Consider the following 24,693-nt stretch of genomic DNA (forward strand, 5'->3'; position numbering starts at 1 on the left):
GCCAGGGTTGGACCTCTCACTTGTCCTCTGCCGGGCCTCCATCCTCAACTGGGTTGTTTTTTCATTGTGACCTTTGCAGGAAGTAGAGCCCATGGCCACGGAGTGTGACCACATCCAGATCACGGCCCTGTCCCAGGCACTGAACATTGCCCTGCAGGTGGAGTATGTGGACGAAATGGACACGGCCCTGAACCACCACGTGTTCCCCGAGTGTGCCGTCCCTTCCGTTTACCTGCTCTATAAAACGTCCCACTACAACATCCTTTATACAGCCGATAAACGTTGATTAATTTTAGACCATGCAGTGGAGCCTGTCACCTAATGGGACTGCGTTTTTTCTTTTTTTTTTTTTTTGCGGTACGTGGGCCTCTCACTGTTGTGGCCTCTTCCATTGTGGAGCACAGGCTCCGCACGCGCAGGCTCAGCGGCCATGGCTCACGGGCCCAGCCGCTCCGCGGCATGTGGGATCTTCCCGGACCGGGGCACGAACCCACGTCCCCTGCATCGGCAGGCGGACTCTCAACCACTGCGCCACCAGGGAAGCCCTACGGGACTGCATTCTGAATGGAACATTGCAGCTTTTCAGTTTTTCTAAGCGATTTATAGTTAGAAAATGTGCAGCCTTTTGGGCAAAGTCACTGGGAATAAGGTCTACTCACTATGGACTGGTGGTAACTTGGCGATATTTTTAATATTTATCTTCATGGAGGATCAAATGTTTTCTAACTCTGGGCTAGGAAGCCATATGCCCTGGCTCTACCCCAGTTCTGAGACCTTGCATAGGACACCTCCTCTCTCTGGGCCCAATTCTTCATCTGGAGGAGGTTCCTGCCAGTGTTGACATTCCATTGTGGTATAAAAATGGGGTCCTCTGGTTTATTTTCACCAGGGGCAGTGCCTCTCTGTAGGAGAAGAAAAGCCCAAGATCAGCTGTCTTGAGTGACTTACCAGTTCTATAAAAAATCAAGTCCAGTCAGCTGTTGGACTGGACTTGGGCACACGGTGAATTGAGGCCAATTTGAATGCGAGGGCTTCAGTGTACTTCCAAGCATTCATGACTGTTTTCTTACCCCTAACTTGAGGAAAAAGATACTTTTATGCCAAAGTCTAGAAAGAGGCCTGTAGCCATCAGCGCGAAGCCCGAGTTGTCGGGCCCCTCTATCTCCCTCAGGGCCAGGACTGCCTGCTTTCTGGCGGGCAGCCCTGCAGGGTTCTGCCGCCAGCCCCACCTGGACAGACACTGAGAAAGCCTAAGGTCTGGGGCCAAGAAGGTGTCTCATCGTCCCCAACACATCCTGGAAGTAGAACATGGATCCTCAGCCGGGTGGAGACATCGATCAGCACGTGCAGCCGTAGACACCAGCTGAGCAGCACACACAAGGTGTTCTGAGGCTGTCTTTGGCTTCCTTTCCCCTTCCCCCGCTTCTGTTTGGCTTACGGGCTGGCTAGAGGTTAGTGGGAAAGGACAGAGATAAGCCGAGGAGACTGGCCGTGGGGAGATCACCTCTGGGGAAACCGCCTGGTAGCCAAGAGCCCTGGCGCTCGCCGGTCTCCCTGTTCATCCACCTGGACATACGCCCCTTAATAACCTCCTCACCTTGCTGCCTCAGGATCTCGAGGAGCCCTGGCTGGGCTGGGGCGCTGCCAGCAAGCTCTCTTCCTCTGGGAAGAAATGGAGAATGCAAGGGTGTGGAACTGCCTTCCTTAATCGAAGGCCTCACAGGTTCCATTCTGCAGGGGTTTGTTAGAACCTGTTGGTGCTGCAGTGCCAGGCTGTGGTGTCTGCCGACAGGCAAACTGTGCACCAGGAGGACTGGGTGACAGACTGCTCCCAACCCTTGTATACAAATGTCAGATTGGTATCAGTCTTCCGCCTTTGTGAAAACTGATGTCAGGGTGCTTTTAATGCCAGGCAGGGACCCAGGTTCCCATACTGCCCTTGGCTGGAACTTGGACCCCAAGGGCTCAAGCTAAGTGACTGTCACTTTTTCACAGGAATGTAAAGCTGACCCTGATCTCTGATCACTGGACAGGAGTGCTGTGACAAGTACACTGTAAGAGTGGGGTAACATGTTACATGTTTTGTGAGTATCACGATCCCTGTTTCCAAACTGAAGGACACTGAGCCGAATCTTGGCTGCTCTGAGCAGTTGTGAGATGGGTCCTGGGCCTCCAGCTGGGCTCTCGAGCACAGTATAATCAGCACTGGCGGCCACTTAACTGCATTTGTAGCTTGTGTAGCATTCACAAAAGCAAAGCTTTCTCTTTGGCAGACAGGCTGGAGAAATTCCCCCTGAGGTGTGTCTGTGCTGTGTTTCCAGGCCGGAGAGCCTGCCAGTGCTCATGTGGGACCCTCTTCCCAAGAGAGATCCTATCAGTTTAGAATCAGAATGCCCAAGAGAGGCAGGCTGTTTTCATGACCTTCCTCTCTGCTCTCCCGTTTTTCATAAAACCATTGGGCAAATCCAAACCACTGCTCTCTTCCCTTCACATCTGCCCTCAGATCTTGCCTCTGAAGGGAAAGCACTATGGAGGAAAGGAGTGGCAGAATTCAGAGAAGCTTTAAGTAACAAATGTAAAACCCAGTCACCCGTGGACACTGCCCTGCTTATGTACCGCAGCCAGCCACGCCAGCAATCACACTTCCTGGGTAATTCTTCACCCACCCCACAAAGCCTTCTCTTTGCAGACCAAAAGCTGGAAGGAAGGTTGCTTTCAGAGTTTGTCTTTACAACTGCACGTGTTACCTTCCTTCCAAAGGGAACTTTACAAACCAGTGCGAATATCTGGCAACAAAAACCACTGTCCTTGCTTTTGGTTCCTACTTTAAGCACAGAGTGGCTCTGCAGCCAGGCTGCCTGGGTTCAGATCTTCAGCTTTGCCACTAACTAGTTATATGACCTTGGCCAAGTCCCTTCACCTCCAAGTTCCAGTTCCCACATTAGTGGAATGGAGACAACACGTCACAGAATTATCGGTTCAAGTGGAATAAGATTACATGTGAAAACAATCGCAAGACCTGGCGCCTAGCGAGCGCCCTACAAGTGGGATGCGTCCCCCCACGGACCCTTCCCAGCGGGCTGCGGCAGAACACTGCAAGACGGGAAAACACGCCACCTTGGCAGTGGCACTGTGGTTTCCCAAACAGGGAAGAAGTCTAAGGACCAAACGCATTCCCGTGCTGAGCGGAAATAGGGGCAGGGGCTGTGGCTCAGTAAATGGTTCCCCAGGGGCCCCTTGTCCCGTGGGACGTAGGCCAGGCCCACAGCTTCCTCGGGCAATGGGTAAAAACATTTTCCTAGCATTAAAATGGTTTCCATGACAACTGTTCATCCTGGCTTCTTAATAGTTGGTACCTGGTATGCACCAAAAATCAACACTACTATCCTATGGGGCTTGTACGTGTGAGTGGACTAGCACGGGTAGGAGTGTCCTTGTTTAGTGAAAGGTCCAGACACTCAGGAAACTCTGTCCTTGGGCTGGGCTGGAGGTGCCAAAGGAACCACAGGCCTCACCAAAGCTTCACCTCATCAGGTCAGACAGCAAAACTGTCAGGGAGGCTGGCCCTATCTTTTAAAACCTAGCTCTTTAACATGTTACCCCACAAAAAGGAATTTGCTGTTAGAGGGCAAGGACAGGCTGTCACAGGACGTTAGTGGCTCTGTTTGGCCTGTGCCAAGTATCCTCAGGCCTCTCATGGCTCAGGTGCTAAGGGACCCTGACCCTGCGTATACTTCCACTGTATCATTTGGAAAATGGAGAGCCCCCCTGCCATCCTCTGATAGCTGTCACTCAGGAGCTTCACAGACTAGGGCTGTTTTCTTTTGCATTCTCCTCTCCCAGTCACTGGTGACACTGGGGAGACAGGCTCTGGCAACACTGCTGACTTTTAAAACCAAAGCAGTTTTCTGAACTTCCCTTGGGCCTACAAGGAAATACCCAAGGTTCTTATCCCAGCTCTGCCACTTGACTGCCGTGTGACCCTGAGCAAGTCTTAGCCACTCACAGTGAGCTTTCTCAACTGCAAAGAGGGTACTCTAAGACTCATGTCCCAGGGCCTTGACGGAAAACCAGATGACAATCGAAGTAGATAAAAATACCCAACCAACACTCAGTGATACCTGAATCTGAGTTTAGGCCAACTACCCTGTTGCAGTTGCCCACAGGGACCGAGGGAACACAGCTGCCAACCATGAGGCCAAGGGAACGTCTGTTCAGAAGCCCAGACTTAGCTGTGCAGAAATCAGTGCTTCTCCCATGCCTGTGGCTCCTCACCCAGGCTGGCCCCGAGGAAGCTGCGGAGGCGCCGGGAGGCCTCGGGCCCCTCAGCACGTATTTACAGCAGGCCCTGAGCTAAGTGCAAGGGCTGCAAGGAGTAATAAGCAGCTTCTGCCCGCAGGGAGCTCAGCAAGGCGCCGGAGACCAGTGTGGCAAGTGCCGTGAAGAGGGTGAGCCTGGGCACTGTGGGAGCTCACGAGAGGAACACATCACCTCCTGGGTCTCAGGGGCCAGCAGTGCTCAGGGGCAGGAAAAGGCAAACAGGCCAAGGAAAAGCTTGGACAAAGGCTCAGGGCAAAAGAATGGGGGCGTGAGACCGTGGGCAGCAACCGGTCTGTCACACAGAGGAAGGAAGCAGAGAGACGAGGCTGGAGAGACTGGCCAGGGCCAGATCCCAGGTGCCTCACAGCCAGACTCAGCAGACTGCTCCTGGCTTCCCCACACGTGGCTCTGTGATGTCACGGAAGCTGTGTTCTCTTGGAAGCCGGCAATCTCTTCCCTGCCCACCTCCCAGCGAGGCTAAGACAAGACAGCAGCTGTGAGGTAGAGCTAAGGAGCTGTTAGGATTCTTCTGTGGAGAAAAACGGGAACACACGTTGCGGACCCAGGCAGAAATGACTTTACAGTGATCTGCGAAGCTCACCAGCCTCTCGCTCTATCCACACCGTGCAGCGGAGTGAGACACACCCCGCATGCATCCTGCAGCCAGAGGACTATGACTGTGTCCCCACATCCTGGCTAAAAACTCAAGAAAATGCGCTGGTTCTGACCACTGTTTTTAATTGAGGAAATCTAGTTAACCATACAAGGAGCCTGTAAACACTGGAACGCAGAAATATATGAGATGCTATACATAGAATTCGTACTGTGAAACAACACAGATCTGCATGAGGTCTCTCCTGCTACCGGAGGTGGTGTGTGCAAGAGAGAGATTTTTGTAACTGGGGCTGACAGTGGCGTGAAGTCAAAGGGGCGAAGGTTTTCCGTACAACCAGAGGACACAGACACAACGTGCGGTCACCAGCAGACCCTGACCTGGGGGGCAGTTAGCCTGCACTTGTGCTTGGCCGTGGCTGTTCCTGCTGCTGCTCTTTCGGCTGCTGCTTCTTCTTCTTCTTCTGTTTGGAGAGGCAGCTCAGCGCGGACTCGCCGTTTCTTGGGGCGGACACGAGCTCGGGCAGCTTGCCAGACTGAGTGGGATACCTGGTTTTCAGGTCATCCTTAAACAACGGTTGGGAGAGTAAATGGCGCAGCTCCTTCTTCAGGACTTTCGTCTGCTTTTGTCGCCGACGCTCTTCTTGCTGGTCAACTTTTCCTCCTTGAAACACAATTCAAAATAGATCATGTTTACTATGACCTGTAGGAGCATTCTGTGTCCCCTGATGGATAACACTTGTGATAAGAAATGTTCTGGGACTCTTGGGGAGGAAAGCTCTCTGCAGAAACTAGTGTTGGCTAACTTCCAACACAGTTTAGGAGAACCACTCAGGGCCACTCTGTCCTTTACTCCTCCAAAAACCCCTCTAAGACAGGAATTACCTTTATTTTACAGTTGAGGAAATCCAGGTCACTTGCCGAAGGTCACAGAGCTAGCCGCCAAATTGAGATTACTCCCCCAGTCTCCTGACCTGAAGATCACTTTTCTTCCTATGACCCACCCACTGGTTGCCTGGAATTTGGTGACTGGACGGCTACAAACCCCTCAGGAGACAGTGAAAGCCACCTATGCAGCCCAGCTCCCCTGCATCTCCCCGCCAGCGCTGTAACTGCACCTGCAGAGGCGGACATGGCCAGAGGGCTCCACGCCAGCCTGGCCTCAGGAAGGGAAGCCAGGGCCTCACATCACAGCCCTAGCCCCAAGCCTGAGCTACCAGGAGGACCACTGACTGTCATCGAGCCTAGTGATTTGGTTCCTGGCTTCCATGCTGAGCAGAGAGCAGTTAAGCCTGCCTCTGAATTTGTTGGCTTTGGCACCGAGATGCCAACACCTCAGCTGAGCTGCCCACTTGTGGGGTGGAAAGGGCACTGGACCTAATTCTGGTGTTAGTTCTAGATGTGGTTCTACCACTTCTTAGAGTCAGGAGCTTTCCCAGAGCAAGGACCACACAGATTCATCCCTGAATCCTTAGTCTCTGGCCTAGGTTCGGAGCAGGGGCTCAGTCAACACCCGGTGCTGGAGCTGCTTCCCTGCACAAATCGCTTCTGTGAGCCTCTAGTTCCCAAATGTAATAACAATTCCTGCTCTGTTTACATCATGAGGCTGGAGAAGATCAAATGAGATGATGACAGAAGTGCTTTGTCAGCTTGGAAGACAGGTGACAATAAATAACTTAAAATGTACCCAACACTTTCTATTTGCCAGGCACGGTTATAAGCACTTTATACTCATTAACTCAAGCCATCTTTGCAACCCCATGAAGTAGGTAGGTACTTTATGACCTGCGTTTTATAAATGAGGACAGCCTAGGTACGACAGAGAGGTTAAATAACTTGACCCGGTCACACAGCTAGTTAGGGATGAGGCAGCAGTCAATCACATGCAGCCTGGCCACAGAGCCTGCCCTGACATCACTGTACTCCACTGCCTCTCCACACGAGGGGTGGAACTATAGGCTCCGGACAAACGATGACAGAAGCAGACCAAGGCTGAGGGCTTTAGGCTCATCTGAGATTAGGGCCTGTCACGAAGAAGGAAAAGGCGCCCTGCCGATTTTGATAGGACCCATGGTGGTGGGGAGGTTCCAACAGACAGAAGCTGAAGGGAAAAACGAAAGATACAAGCTGAATGAACCCTTCCTCAAGTCCGTCTCGCCCCTTACCCTTATACATTTCTTCTTCCAGCTCAATCTCAAGGGCAGCCGCCGCCTGCTCAATCCAAGAATTGTGCAGACAAGCCTGGAAGTTGCGATACTCAGCTTTTTCAATCTGTCGAGCTAAACGGATTCGTTCCTAGAGGAAAGGAACAGAAAGTATTCATCTGACAGAGGATTCAGGGTTCTGGGAAGAAAAGTCTCATTTAAGTTGTGTTTTTAAACAAGCTCTTGAGATCAGTGTTCAGTGAGATGCACCTCAGCTCCCATCACAATGCATCTGCTTTGGTTCCTGATGAAAGCACAGAGGGCAACTGCTCCTTGTGAGCGTGTTCACACGAACCACAAGAGCTGTCTTTCCAAACCTGCTCGAACAGCCCCTCTTCTTGGCAGCCCACCTCCGTCAGACTCCCGAGCTACACGTGCCAAAGGGAACTGTTTCCGCAGACACCGCAGCTGGCTTCCATAGCTGAGCTGAGACCTGGAGACACCCCGAGAGCCCTCAGTTAGGGCCCCGCTCTCACAGGGACAACACAGAACTGTCACAGAACTTCCATCCCCTCTTCCACACTGTCCTCTGCCAAAAACATTTCCGTTCTCCTTCTCCTGGGTTCTGGGTTCAGACCGCAGCGACAGGATACAGCAGGAAAATGGGAAGGATCTTGTGATATAGGGAAAAGAGCCACGGGAAGCCAGGGTGGCTCCTAATCCCCTCTGCTTTCCCCACCACTCCATCTCACCTCCCGCCCTATTTCCCTGCACAGCTAACAGTCCTTTCGAGCCAGAGGAGCCAGCAGAGCTTGAACCATTCCTTGCTTTTTGCTCCCCCAATTCCTGGAAGTCCATCCCTTCTTCACCCCTTCACATCTCTGCCTGCAGGAGGCTTGGAGGAAACTAAATCTCCTACCAATGTTACCATATACCCACCAGTCCACAGTGCTCCATTTGTACCTGAACTTCAGCCAGACTCAACCTGCCTCACGAGCCAGTGGATTTCTATGGAAGAGAACCCACCCTGTTTTGGTGCCTGACACGCTGCAGCCCATAATAAGCAGCACCCACTCAGGGAATGTTTATTGAGTTAAAAATAAACCCCCGAAGGTAGGAATTACAGGCATCTGCTTCAGGGATTGACAAAACTTTAGTTTCTGCCTCAGCACGACACACTGACCTCACTTCCCTATAACCCTCCATCCAAAGGCATGTCCAGACAGCCATGCTCACTGCCCTTGTCCATGGGGGCGGGGGGGGGGGGTGGTGGTGGTGGTGGTGGAGGTTTCAGGGGCGGAGGGAAGGAAGGGTTCATGAAGAAAACTCCTCCCACTCTGGCCACTCGCCCTATCCCCCCTTCTGCCAGACACAGTGCCCCCCACCCATTTCTTTTTTTTTTTTACAAATCTCCCTGCTTAGCTATTGGCAGAACTACTAACTAGTTTCCAAGGGTGGTACTGCATGAATCTCACAGCAAAGTGAGGGAGCAGCCGAATCCCTCCCCTCATTAGCACTAGGCTTCGAACTTTTCTTTTTACCTTGACTGCATCCATGTACTTTGTCTGCACAGGGAACAGCGGGATGTCCTCATCTTTCTTAAGGGTTCTGTAGATCTTCTTAAAGTTGATCACGTCCTCAGGCCCAACCAGCATCAGGCTGAGGCCTTCACTGGTGGCACGAGCAGTTCGACCGCTTCGGTGGACATAAATCTCCGAGGTACGAGGGACCTGCCAAAGGAGGAACTGGGAGGTCATCGTGGCTGTCACCAAGCACTGCTCTTCCCCTCAAGGCCAACAACCCAAGGCTGGACCCTCCCCCCTCTCAGCCAGGCAGCTAGAAACCTCTCCAGCACTGTGGGCAGATCCAGCCCTTGTCCCTAAGTCTCACATCCAAACTGTCCCAGGTTTAGCCCATTCACTGTGCAGGCTCTGCCCTCCCGTGCCCCCTGCCCTGGTTCAGGTCGTCATGACCATTCAACTGGACAATGGCAGTCACTTCTTATTTGGTCTCCAGTCCTGCCACTGCCCCCCTGACCCAACCCAAAGCTGCCAGTGTCATCTTCCTGAGTCAAAGCTCTGACCATCATAACCCCTCTACCTAAAGAAACTCTAATGGTTCTTCATTAACTCTGCATGGATGGTTGATGATGGTAATCATAAGCAACATTTATTAAATAATTACAATGTGCCAGGCAATTCTAAGCACTCTGCATGTATTACTACCCCATTTATCCCTCAACAACAATAACGTGAAATAGATGCTTTCAGGATTATCCATGTTATAGACCGGGAAACTGAAACACACAGATGTTAAGCAATTTCCCCTAAGTTACCCAACTAAATGGTGGAGCCAGGATTCGAAATGAAGCAGTCCAGCTCCAAAGACCATGCTAACGCCTGGGCTCTACTGCCTCTACTCCAATAAAATCTGGATACATTATCCACAGATAATGTGGCACGGCAGCCGACAACCCCTCCCTTCCCACACCCACGGCACACACCACTAACCAAGAGCAGTCTCCTCCACTGAGCCCCGACAAGGCTCAGTATCTTTTCCAATGCAGTGCTCCAAGCACGATTATCAGTGGTTCGTAATGGTGTGGGAAGTGATGCCTTCTTCACTTTCCTCTTCTAACATACATACACACATAACATCCTCTTCTTCTCACTCCCTGTCAGCTGCCCCCTTCCACGTTTTCTCCTTCTCCTTCCTTCTCTACCTCTACATGCCCAAATCCTCTCCATCCGTAAATGCCAAGCATCTTTTAGAAAGCACTTTCCAACCTCCTAACCTCCCAAACTAGCAGTTATCTCTCTCTCCGATTTTATTCTGCAGCTTTCTAATATCTTCTGCCTTAAATTCTGGGCAAGGTCACCTCACGTCCTCTGGTGGATGTGATACTTCTTAGGGGCTAGAACGGTATTTTGTTAGCTCATTTAATTGTGATAACCCTATGGCGCAGGTAGCATTATTACTCCCAATTTACAAATGATGACATTGAAAGCAGAGATACGGAGTAACATGCCGAGAGCTAACCCGCTAGGCAGCAGCCGAGAAGCACTCGAGCGCTGGAAGCGCGGCTCTGCAGCCCGCACGCCTGACGGCTGCTCTAGGCTAACCTTTACCAGGCACACGCGCTGATCCTCATGTCAGTATCAACAGCGTCTAACGTTCAGGAAGTGCCACCTGGCTTTCGAAACTCCTCACGCATAACTTCACCTTAATAAGAACTTGAGGAGTCGATACTGTAATAACCGCCGTTTAACAAATGAAGAAACTGAGGCACAAAGAGACTAAGTAACTTGCTCAAGGTTGCACAGCTGGGATTTAAGCCCAGGCAGGACTTAGTTACCACACTCTTCTATTCTCTACAAGCAGGGTAATCATTTTACATGCTGAACTTATTATGTCCATTTCATGGAAGAAACTAAGACTCTAACCTGCCCATATTAAGTAGCCTGCCCAAGTCAAAAAGAAAGGGGCTATCTGATATTTGACATCAGACAGTGTCGAGAGGTTTTGGAGGATAACTCTCACCACAGTGTTCTAAAAGTGGCAGCAGCCAGTTGGTCACCAGACGCTCGTGGTATTCTCTGTTGCATGAGGCCTTGGGACCAACAATTCCTCCTCCCTCCCTCAACCCTTGCTTTAAAAATTCCCCACTCAATGTTGGGAGATGCCTACAAATTCCCTAATGTCCCTACCTGGTAATGGATGACATGCTGGACTTTAGGAATATCCAGGCCCCGAGCTGCCACATCTGTCGCCAGGAGAACACAACTGTGGCGGAGAGAGAAAGCTCATTAATAACGACTAACGGCTGTCATTAGTCAAATTCTTACCACCAACTGAGTACTCTAAACACGACTGCTTACGGACACTCTACGAGACGATACTATTACACATCTCCCTTAGACAGACAAAGAAGCTGAGGCTCAGAGATTAACTTCCCAAGGTATATATATGGCTATTCAGTAGCGGAGCCAGGATCCAAACCTGGGTTTCACTGGCCGCAATCGACAAGCCACACTCTGCAATAATAAAGACTACCTCAAGTGCATTAAATGGGGCCATACTCTAGGTCGGTGACCTCATCTCCTATCACCCTCCCACTTAATTCCCTCCAGTCACACAGGCGTCCTTGCTCTCCTCGCTCTTCCTCAAACATGCCAAACCTGCTCTTACCTCCCAGCCTGTGCACTTAGTGCACCTTAGGCCATAAAGGTCTTCCTCAGATATTCACATTTCCTTACTTTCTTCCACTCTCTGCTCAAATCTCACCTTATGAGAAAAGCCTCCCAGACCACACACCCACAGTCTGCACAACTCCCTATACAACTTTACTTCTTAGCACTTAGCACCACTTGACAAACTGTATACTTACTTTTCAGTTTATTACCTCTGTCCCCTGGGATGTAAACTCCACGAGAGCAGGGACTTTGCACTACTCACTATTCTATTACCAGCCCCTAGAACAGTGCCAGGTTCACCGCAAGCATTTAATAATATGTACTGGGTGATGTTTCTTAATGTATGTGTAGTTTGAGGGGAGTCAAAAGCACCTGAGGTATGTCTTAAAAACTAAAGATTTTAGGCCCTTCAGGGTCCCCACTTCCTGCATCTCTGAGATAGGGCTGCGGAATATGATGCAAACTAAAGTTTGTAAAATATTAAACCACCATTCTAAGTCAAGGTGAGCAAATTTCTTCTGTAAAGGGCCAGAGAGTAAACTATTTTTGGCTTCACGGGTGATGTCTGTTGAAACTACTCAACTCTGCCATTATAGCACAAGAACAGCTATAGACGATACATAAATAGGCCTCGCTGTGTTCTGATAAAACTTTACCAATAAAAACAGGTAACAAGCCAGATCTGGCCCATGGGCTATAGTTTGCCAACTCCTGATCCAATGAACCACTAACTCTACTTACTAACATTTAGAGGGAAGTGAACCACTTGTTCTTGAAACTAATCTGTAACCGGTAACCTGACAAAACAATGTGGGCAGAAACCAGTTTAATGTCCAGCTTCCCAGGCCCTCATTTTGACAGTCTGCACCGTGCTGCCTGCCTGACCATCAGTCTGGCCCAAAAGCAGATGGACATGACAGCATGAGCTCCACAGTCTGACAGGCTGGTCTGAGGCCCAGCTCTACCACTTCCAAGCTGAGAAACCTTGGGCAAGCTTATGTGCTTTTCTAGACCTTACTTTTTTTATCTATAAAATAAGAATAATGACAAGTGGTTAAGTATTAAAGCTAACATTTAGCAAGCTCATACCATGTGCCAAGCACTGTTCTGAACACTTCAAATGCATAAATTCACTTACTCCTCAGAGCAACCCTCTGCCATAACTTTTATTATTATACTGATTATGAGAAAACTGAAACACGAAGAAGTAATCTGACCAGCTAGAAGTGACACAGCCAGGATGTGATCTCAAGCAGTCCGCTTCCAGTCTGTGCTCTTAACCATGATTCTATTCTTCTCGAGGATGTTAGAAGTGAATGAATGTAATAATGTATCTAAAATGCAAGCACAATACTTAATCTATTGTTAAGTGTTCAATAATAATAGGTATTATTGTCACCATTACTCATTATTAAAGAAGTTTCTGTTGGGTATTACCAGCAACCAAATGTACTAGATGAGAGTGAGCCTGCCTCACGCTGTGCAAAAAAAAAAAAAAAGGCTACCTTCTACGATAAGGCTCCCATGAGAGAAGGTAGCTTCCCACCATCCTGGCGACATAGACCCAATGGCTAATCTGTGGACAGGCCTGACTTACTCCTCCAGACGGGCAAACTGCTCCAGGTTTCTGAGCCTCTGCTTCTGGTGCATGCAGGCATGTAGGGTCAGCGGCATGACATCCAGGACTTTGAGGAGCCCAGAGAGGCGTTTGATGCAGGAGATACTGTTGGCAAACACTAAGGTGCGGCCTGGATACTGCATCAGGAAGTAGTACAGATATAAGTCTTTCTCATCAGTCTCACAGTGGATCTTGGTCTCTGTCAGTGTCTCTGCCGTGGCCTCCTTTCTTGTAAGGTCGATGACCTTGGGCTTGCCCCGCATGCCAATCTTCTGCATGAGGAGGTCAAGTTTGGCAGACCTGTCGATTTTCTTGGCGTGCTTCTTGTGAAGGACTCGAGCAGGAGCTTGATGTACCAGGGTCAGCGTGGCCGAGAAAACAAGCGTCTGTCTCTTCGGGTTGTACTGGGCATCACTGAGCATCTCTAGCAGCTGGGAGAGCTCAGCAAAGTGGCCTTTCTCAACCATGCGGTCAGCCTCATCGACCACCAGGCACCTACAGATCCAGACAGACCCACATCACCTGGTCAGCAGCAGGTAAGAGGAGTCCCCCACGGCATATACTCTACCGCCCCACCACCCCCAGGGCCCTCAGCTAACCCCCCTCACACATGCTCAGCTTTCTAAAGGCCCAAGTCTGGCTAGTGCCACACCAGGGCACTTTGTAACAGGGAGAAGGCATTGCACACTGTGCCATGTCACCTCAGGTCCACTTCAGAACGGGGGCTGCGGGAAAGGGGAGGCACTGTTTCTCACCTGAGCTGCCGAAGGTTGCTCAAATGAGGGTGCTTTTCTTTAACTAGCTCCCACAGCCGGCCTGGAGTGGCAATCACAATCTCAGGCTGACGGTTCAGCATCCTCTGCTGTTTCTGTGTGGACATTCCACCAACCAAAATAGCAGTTTTAATGCCTGTGGTACACAAAACATAAGGGACACTGTTATTCAGACTGATTGCTTATTTCTTCCAACGCTGACACAGGTGCCCCCAGATTAGTAAAGGCTGCGAGTCACCAGCACAGCTCCCCTCTCCAGGGGAGTGCTAAGAGCTCGCCTGCCCTGTTGATGCCACTGCTAGAGGGCTTACCAGGTCTTCTATGATCTAGGCCCTGACTATTTCCCCAACCTCATTTTTTTCTACTCTTTCCCCTCCAACCACACCAGTAGGGCTGGATTTGAACCCAGGCATGGTGACATCCAAAGCTCTGGAAAAAATGAGCAGTGGTGCACCACAGTGCTGGGAAAGATGTAACTTGTAGCTGTGACACACCTCCCCTAGGAGTTCCTGCCCATGCCCCTCAATTAAAATTAAACTGAATCTCCTCTGATGGTTAGTGTTCTCTTCTCCTCTCTAGTGGAGGACTTTGCAAGGTAGCCAGTATGGAAGGAACACAAAGGGTCAGGCAAGCAAAGTGCTTAGTAAAGTGCCTTGTAAGATACAGTCAGAGCTTGACAAGTAACTGCTCCTTTTACTATAAAATTGAAACCCCGACTCTGCAGCCTTTCCCAAAGAATTCCCTGAAAAAGTTAAGTTCTAATGCCCGAAGGCAAGAGTCAGCAAACTTTTCCAACAGTAAACATTTCTGGCTCTGTGGGCTAAATGGTCTCTGTACAATTACTACCTCTATTCCACTCTGCACTGGTGATGCAAAAGTGACCATAGACGTATGTAAGTAAGTCGGTGTGGCAGCACTTTATTTAAAAAAAAAAAAAACCCACAAAAACCCAAACAGTGGTTTGCCAAACGCTGCCCCAAGTATCTACTGTATCCAATAAGTTAACTAATTTGCTACGCAGCTAGAATAGCATTCGCTATGTGTTATCCTTGGGAGAATAAAGAATGTGTCACTCAAACAGTTTTCTGTCGGGCTTAATTCTCTGGCAGAAGAGAAAGGTTCCCTCTAGAGGGCGGGCACAGCTGATTCACCTCTGCCACCCCAGCTACTGGAATCCTTTCAGGCAACATTTATTAAACGGAATTAAACCTCACTTGTAAACTTGGCCACAGCATCAATGTGTTGTTTGACTTGAACGGCTAGCTCTCGAGTGGGAGTCAGAACCAGTCCAAGCAGAGGACGCCTTGGATGTGCAATTCTGCCACCCAATTCTTGTTTTAACTTTCTAGTCTGCTCTTCATCAAGCTTCTCCTCCTTGTTTTCATCCTGTTTGGGAATGGGCGTCTCCCTGATCAGGGAAGAAGGTCCTTCACCGGCATCATCATCATCACAGGAGGGCAGCACCTGGTTTGAGACTGTGGCTCCAATCTTGGCTCTTGCCTGGCCGGGTGGTGCTCTAGCCTTCGCTCCAGCCTCACTGGGCAGTGCTTCACCCTCAATTCCAATCTCAACAGGCAGAGCTCCAGACTCAGTTCCAGCCCTGCCTGGTGATCCCATCTCAACTCCAGCCTCATTACTGGTCTCCCCAGGCGGTGCTCCTGTGTTACTTAGAGCTGGGATAGGCTTCTTCCTCACCTGCCACTGCAGCACTGCATGAATCACTGGAATGGCAAAGGCAAGAGTTTTCCCACTTCCTTAGAAGCAAAACAAAAAACAAACAAAAACAGTGTGAATCAACAGATGTACATACTTTTGCCTGATTCTATCCTTTACACCGAATAAGGGACCCTGAAATAGCCAAGTGCCACCCTGACCAATCCAAAGCTCCTTCTACCCTACACAGGTATGGTACCCCTACAGCACTGCAACCAGAGGGCACCTGTAATTAGGAGTCTGAGGAAAAGTCTGACAGACTGGCATTGCGGGCTGAGGTCACCAGTAAACTACAGACAAATGTCCAAACAATGAAACCCTAAAGAGATGGGCAAGTTTTGTGCGTGCATGTGTGTGTGTGTGTGTGTGTGTGTGTGTGTGTGTGTGTTGCTGTTGTACAGGAACACAAAATTGAAGGGTAAGGAATGGAAATCTGTATAATACTTTCCCAAAACCTTTCTCTGGTGGGGAAGGAGGGAGTAAAAGAAAATTTTCGTAGTTTTCGAGAAAATTTTAAAACTTTTGTCTATGCTTGAACATTTTCAAACTAGCCTTTGAATGTATATGGAGCCCAAGTATTCACACCATCTGTGTGGACAAAAACAAACAAACAAAACAAACCACTTCAAGCTGAGAATTTAAAGTGGTTCCAAAATTAAAATGCCCCAAGCAGAAGCAAATAAGTGATCTCTGTATAAAGAAACTTTTATCACAGACCTCAAAGAACTCTCACAGATAAGTTTCAGAGGAAAATGAGCATCTCTCAGGAACGAGGTACTATAAGCAAGAACTATAACAAAAAAAAAAAAAAAGAAAGAAAGCAAAAACAAACTCATAAAACTTCAGAGAAGAAAAACAGCACTTTTCATCAGAAACAACAAATGCTATAAAATAGTGCAATGACATCTTTATCTGAAGACCTGGGGAAAAAAATCTGACAATCTACAACTCTACACTTAGCAAAAATCTCTTTCAAAACAAAATGCAAAATAAAGACTTTTGTAGGTATACAAAAGCTGAAAGAATTTATCATCAGCAGACCTGGTATACAAGAAATATTAAAGGAAGTCTTTCGTGTAGAAGAAAAGATGATATTGGCTGAAAATCTGGATCAACACGAAGGAATGAAGAGTACCAGAAACGGTCACATGGATAAATACAAAAAGTCGTTTTCTTATTAAAACTTCTTTAAAAAATAACTATTTAAAGGAAAAATAATGAAAATGTGTTTGGGGATTTCTAACACATATAAAGTATAAAACAAAAAGCACAAAGCAAAGAAAAAATGCAAATATCCTCTTGTAACGTTCTTGCAGTATATATAAAGCAGTATATTATCATTTGAAGGTAGAGTGTAATATACTGAAGACATCATCTGCGAGCCCAAAGCAACCTCCAAAAGGACATGACAAAGAGTTAGAGCTAACAAGACTATAAAAAAGATAAAATGGTATCACAAATATTCAATCCAAAAGAAGGTAGAAGAGGAACAAAGGAATAAAGAATAGCTGGGAGAAACAGAAAACAAATAGCAAAACAGATTAAAACCCAACCATTATCAATAATCACATGAAATGTAAATGACCTTAACACAATTAAAAGACAAGATAGTTGGATTAAACAGCAAGACCCAATTATATGCTGCCTATAAAAAACTCACTTTGAATATAAAGATATAAATAGGACAAAAGTACAAAAAGTATGGAAAAAGACACACCATGCTAACATTAGTCAAAATAAAGCTGGAAAAGCTACATTAATAACCTGACAAAGGAGATTTTAGAACACAGAATACTTCAGGGAAAAAGAGGGCCATTTCTTAATGAAAAAAGTGAACTCATTTAGAGGATACAATAGTCCTAAACATTTATGCATCTAATAACAGGGTTTCAACATTCACAAAACAAAAACTAACTGAACTGCAAGTAGAAAACTATCACTCAAGAAAAAATAAAAATATTTCTAATATGGTAAAGTAATTAAGTTCATAATTTAAAACCATCCTATACAGAAAAGGGCAAGCACAGATGAATTCTACCAAATACTTAAGGAAGAAAAATGCCAATTCTATACACACTCTTTCAGAAAATTGAAGGGAATACTTCAACTCACTCTGAGGCCTGCATTACTCTGATTCCAAAACCAGTCAAAGACATTACAAGACAAAACTACAAACCAATATCCCATTAACAGAAATTCAAAAACCATCAACAAAATTTTAGCAAATCAAATCCAACAATGTACAAATAATACACTGCGACTAAGTTCAGTTTATCACCATTATCAACAAACTGAAAATGGAAAAAACATGTATTTCGATATATGCAGAAAAGGCGTTTAAAAAAATACAGTAACCATTCCTGATACAAATCTTTCTGCAAACTAGAAACAGAAGAGAATTTTCTCAACCTGATAGAGGACAAATAGGAAAAAACCTACTGCTAACATCACACTTAATGATGAAACACTGAATATCTTTCCCCAAAGATCAGGAACGAGGCAATGATGTCCACTATACCACTTCAATTCCAATTGTACTGGAGTTTTAGCCAGTGCAATAAATAAGACAAAAGTAAACAAAAAGCATCCAGACTGGATGAATAATCATCTTTGAAGAAAATCCTATGTAATCTTCAAGAAACCAGTTGATGGTACCAAGTTGCAGGATACAAGATCAACATACAAATATGCAGATTTCTATTTATTAGCATCAGAAATAGGAAATCTTAAATTACCATTTACAAAAGCATCAAAAATATGAAATACTTAAGGATAAATCTAATACATGTGCATACACTGAAAACTACAAAGCGCTGCTAAGGAAAACTGAAGACCTAAAAAAAATGGAGGGCTTCCCTGGTGGCGCAGTGGTTCAGAGTCCGCCTGCCGATGCAGGGGACACGGGTTCGTGCCCCAGTCCGCGAAGATCCCACATGCCGCGGAGCAGCTGGGTCCGTGAGCCGCGTCCGGAGCCTGTGCTCCGCAACCGGAGAGGCTACAACAGTGAGAGGCCCGTGTACCGCAAAAAAAAAAAAAAAAAGAAGAAGAGCTATACCACATTCATGGACTGGAAGATTCTATATTGTCCAGATGTCATGTCCTCAGTTGGCTCTATGACCAAGGCAATCCCAATCCAAATACCAGCTGACTTTTTGGTTGAAATTGAAAAACTGACTCTAAAATTCACCTTGAAATGCCAAGGGCCTAGAACAGCCAAAATAACTTTTGAAAAGAACAAAATTGGAGGACTTACACTACCTGATTTTAAAGCTACTGTATCCAGCATAGTGAGGTACTGGGAAAACAGTAAAGATAGACAAATAAATCAATGGAAAAGAAAAGACTCCAGAAATAGACCCACACCTATATGGTCACTGATTTTCAAAAAAGATGCAAAGGCAATTCAGTGGAGAAAGTAGTTTTTCAACAAACGGTGCTGGAATAATTACATAGCCACGTGCAAAACAAAACAAAACCTTTGATCTGTATTTCTCCCCATAAAAGTTAACACAGGAAGGATCAGACTGAAACACAGAACCTAAAACTAGTAACACTTTTAGAAGAAAATACAGGAGAAAATCTTTGTGATCTTGTGTTAGGCAAAGGATTCTTAGGTAAGCACATCTGTAAAAGAAAACATGATCATTTAAACTTCATCAAAATAAATAACTCCTGCTCTTCGAAAGACACTGTAAAGAGAATGAAGACATAAGCCACAGACTGGGAGAAAAAAATGCACATCACATATCTGATAAAGGAGGTATATCTAGAATATATTATGAATTCAATAATAGGAAAACCACAACCCAATTAAAACATGGGCAAAAGAACTAAACAGACACCACCAAAGAAGATAATATGGATACAATTAGGCACGGAAAAAGACGCTGCTCAAGGAGTCACTAGGGGAATACCAATGAAAGCCACAAGGAAAGATCACTAAAATTTTTAAAGTCTAAATCAAATTAAAGACTGACCACACCAAGTACTGGCAAGGACATGGACCAATCTGAACTCTTATAACCTGGTGATTATGTAAAATGGTACAATCACTTTGGAAAACTCCTAAAAAGTTACATTTACCATAAGACCTAGCCATTCCACACCTAGGTATTTACCCAACAGAAATCAAAGCATATATCCATACAAAGACTTTTACGCCAATATTTATGATAGTTTTACTTGTAAATGCCAAAAACTAAAAAGAACAGAACTATCCATCAATAGATAAGATAAACAAACTGCACTATATCCATACAGTGGAATACTACTCATCAATAAAAAGAAATGGACCATTGGTATTTGCAGTAACATGGCTGAATCTCAAAGTATGCTGAGCTAGAGCAGACACTCTCCCTCCCCAAAGTACATATTGTATGACTCCATTTTAAAATTCTGGAAAATGCAAACTAATTCATAGCGATAGGAAGACTATCAGAGGTTACCTGGGGATGAACAAGGAGGGGCGCCTAGGGAAGGAGGGATTTATTAAGGGGCCCAAACATCTTTTGGGGGTGATGGATATTCATTATCTGCATTGGCAGCAGTTTGCCCACAGCCCCAAAACTCTTTGAGACTTGGACCTGTGGATTCACAGCATTCCATAGAAATAGCCTGATAGGAGCTGTGGTATAAATCCAAATGTCAATCTCTAGCCAAAGTGGCTCCCGTCTCTCCTCTGCCTTCCAGAAACAGACTTCCAGGCCTCTCTGCACCGACCAAAGTAGTGTAGCAGAATGCTTAACAGCACACAGACCTAGCCTAGAACTATTCAAGCACTACCACTTTTCAGTGGGGCAGTTTTAGGGACACTGTCTACCCTCTGTGAGGCCGAGTTTCCTCTTCAGTAAGATGGAATAAAGGAATCTACCTCAGGGTGGTTTTCAGAAACTGAGTTCATGCATGTAACACAGGGCATGACATATTTTAAATGTTAAATAAATGTTCTAAGCTATTACTGTTACCTCCATCCCCTTTCCTGGGGATTCCTCCCTCTTCCATCTTCATGACTCTTATACAGGACCTCACCTCAAGTTTCCTGACCACTCTTCCAGAAATCCAAGGCACAAAGTGTCTAGATCAGGGGTCCCCAACCCCCAGGCCATGGACCAGTAGCGGTCTGTGGCCTCTTAGGAACCAGGCCGCACAGCAGGAGGTGAGCGGCCCGGCCAGTTAGCGAAGCTTCATCTGTATTTACAGCCGCTCCCCATCGCTCAAATTACTCCCTGAGCTCGGCCTCCTGTCAACATTATGGTGAACTGTATGATTATTTCATTATATATTACAATGTAACTAACAATAGTAGAAATAAAGTGCACAATAAGTGTAATGCACTTGAATCATCCTGAAACCACCACCTACCCCCTTCCGTGGAAAACCTGTCTTCCACAAAACCAGTCCCTTGTGCCAAAATGGTTGGGGACCGCTGGTCTACATGGTCCAGCTCTGAAATGGAGCAGGACTCTATGGTCCTTCCCGCCCATGTCCTCTGCCTGCATTTTGTCTGTGGAAAAACTTCAGCCAAAGAATAAGTTTAATCAGAGAAGTGAGAAAATGCAGAAGCAAAGGAAAGCAGTCCGACAAGACTAAATAATAATAGTTTAGTCAATAAGCATAGCTAAGGACCTTCAGTTCCTTCTCAAGGGCTATAGATAATATTCTGAGCCATATCCTGTGAGCTGTCTTGTAGATACTCTCTGTGTATCTACAGATAAAACGCCCACCAGGTGGAAAAAGTTAACTACATGATGACCAGACTGTAGCCATGACATAAGCTGCCATTCCGAGAACTGGCCTCAAGAAAATGGAAACAAACCGACCCTGGAACTGAAGATCAACTGTACTTAAAACAATGAAGACGATGCTGGTCAGACCATCAATGACCAATTTCAAGGTGACTGTCAACAGCCGACTGTGCTGTTTCTGTTGCGGCCCCCTCCCCTCCATCTATAAAAGCTCTTGCCCACTGGTTGGGGGGGTGGGGGGGTCGGCCTTCAGACAGAAGCACCCCCCGCCCCGCCACCCCCCGCCTCCGTTGCCGGCATCCAAAATAAAGCAAGCTTTCCTTTCACCAACCTGGCCTCTTTACTGGCTTTTGAGCGGCGAGCAGCTGGACCCCACTTTTGGTTACAATTCTATGCCATACAATATAGTAGCTACTAGCCACATACCGCTGTCAAGCACTTAAAACGTGGTTACTCTAAACTGAGATGGGCGGCAACTTGAAAATACACATAGGAGTCTGAAAACAGTATAAAAATAAGAATGTAAAATATCTCAATAATTTTACGTTCATTGCGTACTGAAATATGTTATGTAATTGGTTAAATATATTGTTAAAATTAATTTTCACTTTTTGAAAACCTTTTTTAATATGGCTCCTAGGAAATTTTAAGTTACATATGTGGCTCACATTACGTATATATTTCTATTGGCTACTGCTGGTCAAGTTAGACTAATAGCTCCAGGCTTGTATTGCTCCTTCCCCCATCAGTAGTTTAGTCTCCCCAGGGTGAGTGTACCTGTCACTGCTTCACAAAGTCTCAGGTGGCCCAAGGAATGAGGGAGCTTTAAGCAATGCCTAGTCGCAATAGTCACCTCCTGCCCCAGTCTGCCTACAAAATCCACCCAATGGTTACACAAACTCAAATCCTTCCAATGCCAATAAACCCACCAACTCCCAACGCAGCCCTTTTTATCTTTGGACAACTCTTGCGAACGAGACACTTCTTCCTTATACTAATGAAGATCGACCTCTCCAGAGGGCTGATCTTATTAGCCCTACTTTACCTCTGAGCCATTCAGAAAAGGCTCAAGACCTGGAAAAAAACTACCATTCGCAGATCACTTACAATGTACTGTGTAAATTTTAGTTTACTATTTTTTTTGTTACTAGTTTACTATTGTGTAAATGTAGAAATTTAGTAGGCATTTATATTTAACCCACATAGCAAAAGAAGGAGGTACTGCAGTTGTCTATCTCCATTTTATAATAGGGTCTGCAGGGCTCAGAGAAATAAAGTGACCTGCCTAGGGCACCAATCAGCACATGGCCTATTTCAACCCAGAGCTAGCTGACTTCTAAAAACCTTCACTCAACAGTGCTTTTGTGGTCATGCTCCCAACCAACCAGCCTGTTAGCAGCCACAAGCTCAATCCAGAAGCAATCTTGCCCTGGCCGCCAGGTAAGGATGCCCTTACCTGTCTCAGCAGCCCCAAGGATGTCCAGTTTGTCACGAATGGCAGGTGCCAAGGTCAGAGCTTGGACTGGTGTGGGGGCAGAGAAGCCTAGGAAGCTGAGCGCTCGGAGAACTGGCTTGGGTACAAAGAGATCCTTCCAAGCTGATACATCTGCCTTGTGATCATGCATTTCAGGCATCCAGGTCTTTGCTTTTTTGGGCGCCTTTGGAGTAGTACCCTGGGAAGGCTCTGAGGTTTTTTTCCCTTTCTTGTTCTTCTTTTTTGGAACCGTCTGGGCCGGGCTTTCTGATGCCATCTCCCCTACCTCTAGATCAGGACAAACTGTGCCATCTCCCTGGGGCCCTGGCTCAGTATCTTTGCCCTCAAACACTTTCTGGGCACTGGTTCCTTCAGTTTCCACATCTTTACTCTTCTTCAACTTCATCTTTTTCTTTGAGGAGGTAGACTCTCCTTCCGAAACAGCTTGTGCCTTTCTCTTCTTGGGCTCCTCCTTTGAGAAGAGACTGGAGGAACTCTCCGCAGAGGAGACCAACTGATAATCCGTCAGTTCCTCAAAGCACACCAAGTCATCCATCTGTCCGTCTGCAAACATATTTGGGTCAATCTTCACCTGCTTCCATTTTCCCACAACTTTGATGCCCTTCCTCTGAATTCTGCCATAGTTTGATGGCTTTGGTCTCGATTTTTTCTCTTTCAACTTCATGGTTGCTGAAAAGGAGAGAAATGTTCCACTAGATTGGCAACTGAGAAGCACAGGGCTCTGAGGCAACAAATATTTTCTAAGCAGCCTATAGAGTATCAGGCCCTGCACACAAAGATGGCTCTAATGGGGATGCCGCCAGCTAGAGAAGATCAAAGAAGGAAAGAAATGCACTCACACAGTGGGCAGCTTGGTCTGCAACAGAGGGGACACAGGAGGTGTAGCAAAGACATATGAGCTAGATCTGGTTTGGATTCTAGATTCAACACTGACTGCTCGTGTGCCCTTGGCAGGTCCTGCTTAATCCTCTCTGAACCTCAGTGTTCTCGTATTTTAAAAAGGGGGGAGGGGTTTACTAGCTAAGTCCCAAAATGTTCTCTGCAATAAATAACATTATGTAAAGCACGGAGGGTGAAGCCTGCCACACCCAAGCCATCTTGAAGGCTGAGTAAGTATCTTGGGGGGGTCGCTGGAGGGTGGGTGAGGAGGGCAGCTTTATTAAGAGTGCACAGAGCTTTCTTCCTTCTCAAGCCTTGCCCCAAGAGGGCAGATGCCTTTGCCACGACTCTGGCCTTTGCCAAATGGCTTAAAACCCAACTAGCTTTTTCATTACCTTTTAAGTGATTTTAAAACAAGTGATCTATGCACACGTCGTCAGACTGGAACTCGAGCCACGTTCTCCCTTTTCAGAAAGGCCGAGAAAACGAGATCCTGTGGAAAGACAAAGGGAAATCTTGGTTCAAATCTGAACCCGTCACTGGCCAGCTCTGGGTCTGGGGTGCACGTATTAATCACTGTGAGCCTCAGTTCCTCGTCTGGAAAATGGGGATGATGAGGGTCTGTGTCTCCTTGGAACGTCACACGAAGACAAAAAGATGACGCAGGTCCAGAACCGCTCAGCATGGCGTCCCGACGGCAAAGCAAGCCAGAGCGCAACGAAGGTTCACCCCCAGCATCGGCTACGCCGCGATCACAAGCAACCCGGATCAACGACGGGGGGGGGGAGGAGGGAGGCACATGCGGGCGAGGACGCGGACTGCGACCCGCAGAGCAAGCAGGAGGGGTCCCTCCTCCTGGCGCCCGGCCAGGCGCCCGGCGCTGGCGCCTCGTGTCAGGCACGAACCGGCTCACGAAGCTGAGAAACCGAGGGGACCCCGGCGCAGGGTCGGCCAGGCCGCTTGACGAGGCCGGCGGCCGCCCTCTCTGGTCCCGAGAACCCAACGGCCTGGAGAGACCCGCGCTGGGTGGCCGCCTCCAGCTCCTCTCGGGTGCCGGGTCCGGCCCCGGCTCCGCTCCGGCTCCGGCCTTGGTACTCACCGTGTAGGGACGCCGACTAACCGCCTCACACACTGCTGCACCAGCCCTCCTCGGCAGCGTCCACCGCAGTTCCGGGGAGGGGCTTGCGCCCACGCACGCGTGC

The 24,693-nt window shown here is 47.3% G+C and overlaps 2 protein-coding genes across 3 annotated transcripts in view; one reads left to right on the forward strand and one right to left on the reverse strand.

The window, feature by feature from the left end:
* The window catches only part of OTUB2 (OTU deubiquitinase, ubiquitin aldehyde binding 2), a 27,302-nt gene extending 18,985 nt beyond the window's left edge, over positions 1 to 8,317 (forward strand). The window contains exons 6-7 of one of the 2 annotated variants that reach the window (XR_009563186.1): positions 80 to 1,381; positions 1,996 to 8,317. Coding sequence is in view for 1 of the 2 variants with exons in the window: in XM_030883488.2 (XP_030739348.1) it covers positions 80 to 286 (207 nt within the window). In the remaining variant the exon portion in view is untranslated. Of the gene's footprint in view, positions 1 to 79 lie in introns of both variants that reach the window. The other variant, XM_030883488.2, reaches the window with a different exon arrangement.
* On the reverse strand, positions 5,042 to 24,684 carry DDX24 (DEAD-box helicase 24). The gene is made up of 10 exons (XM_030883482.2): positions 24,591 to 24,684; positions 23,887 to 23,984; positions 22,574 to 23,281; positions 14,875 to 15,414; positions 13,643 to 13,796; positions 12,867 to 13,382; positions 10,784 to 10,859; positions 8,618 to 8,806; positions 7,098 to 7,227; positions 5,042 to 5,596 (listed from the first exon to the last, which is right to left on the reverse strand). Exons 3-10 carry the CDS (start codon positions 23,274 to 23,276, stop codon positions 5,325 to 5,327), a joined length of 2,580 nt encoding a protein of 859 aa, XP_030739342.1. The 5' UTR covers positions 23,277 to 23,281; positions 23,887 to 23,984; positions 24,591 to 24,684; the 3' UTR covers positions 5,042 to 5,324.
* Between the last annotated feature and the right edge of the window lie 9 nt (positions 24,685 to 24,693).

The sequence above is a fragment of the Globicephala melas genome, chromosome 2 (assembly GCF_963455315.2).
Source record: "Globicephala melas chromosome 2, mGloMel1.2, whole genome shotgun sequence".
NCBI lineage: Eukaryota > Metazoa > Chordata > Mammalia > Artiodactyla > Delphinidae > Globicephala > Globicephala melas.

Bases quoted from the DNA above. Each gene is read 5' to 3' on its own strand.
- DDX24 (XM_030883482.2), bottom strand. From the start codon at position 23,276: ATGAAGTTGAAAGAGAAAAAATCGAGACCAAAGCCATCAAACTATGGC. The intron at 15,415-22,573 runs GTAAGGGCATCC...TTTGCTTCTAAG, and splicing joins CCTTGGGGCTGCTGAGACAG to GAAGTGGGAAAACTCTTGCC. The intron at 5,597-7,097 runs GTAAGGGGCGAG...TTGTGTTTCAAG, and splicing joins GGAAGAAGAAATGTATAAGG to GAGGAAAAGTTGACCAGCAA.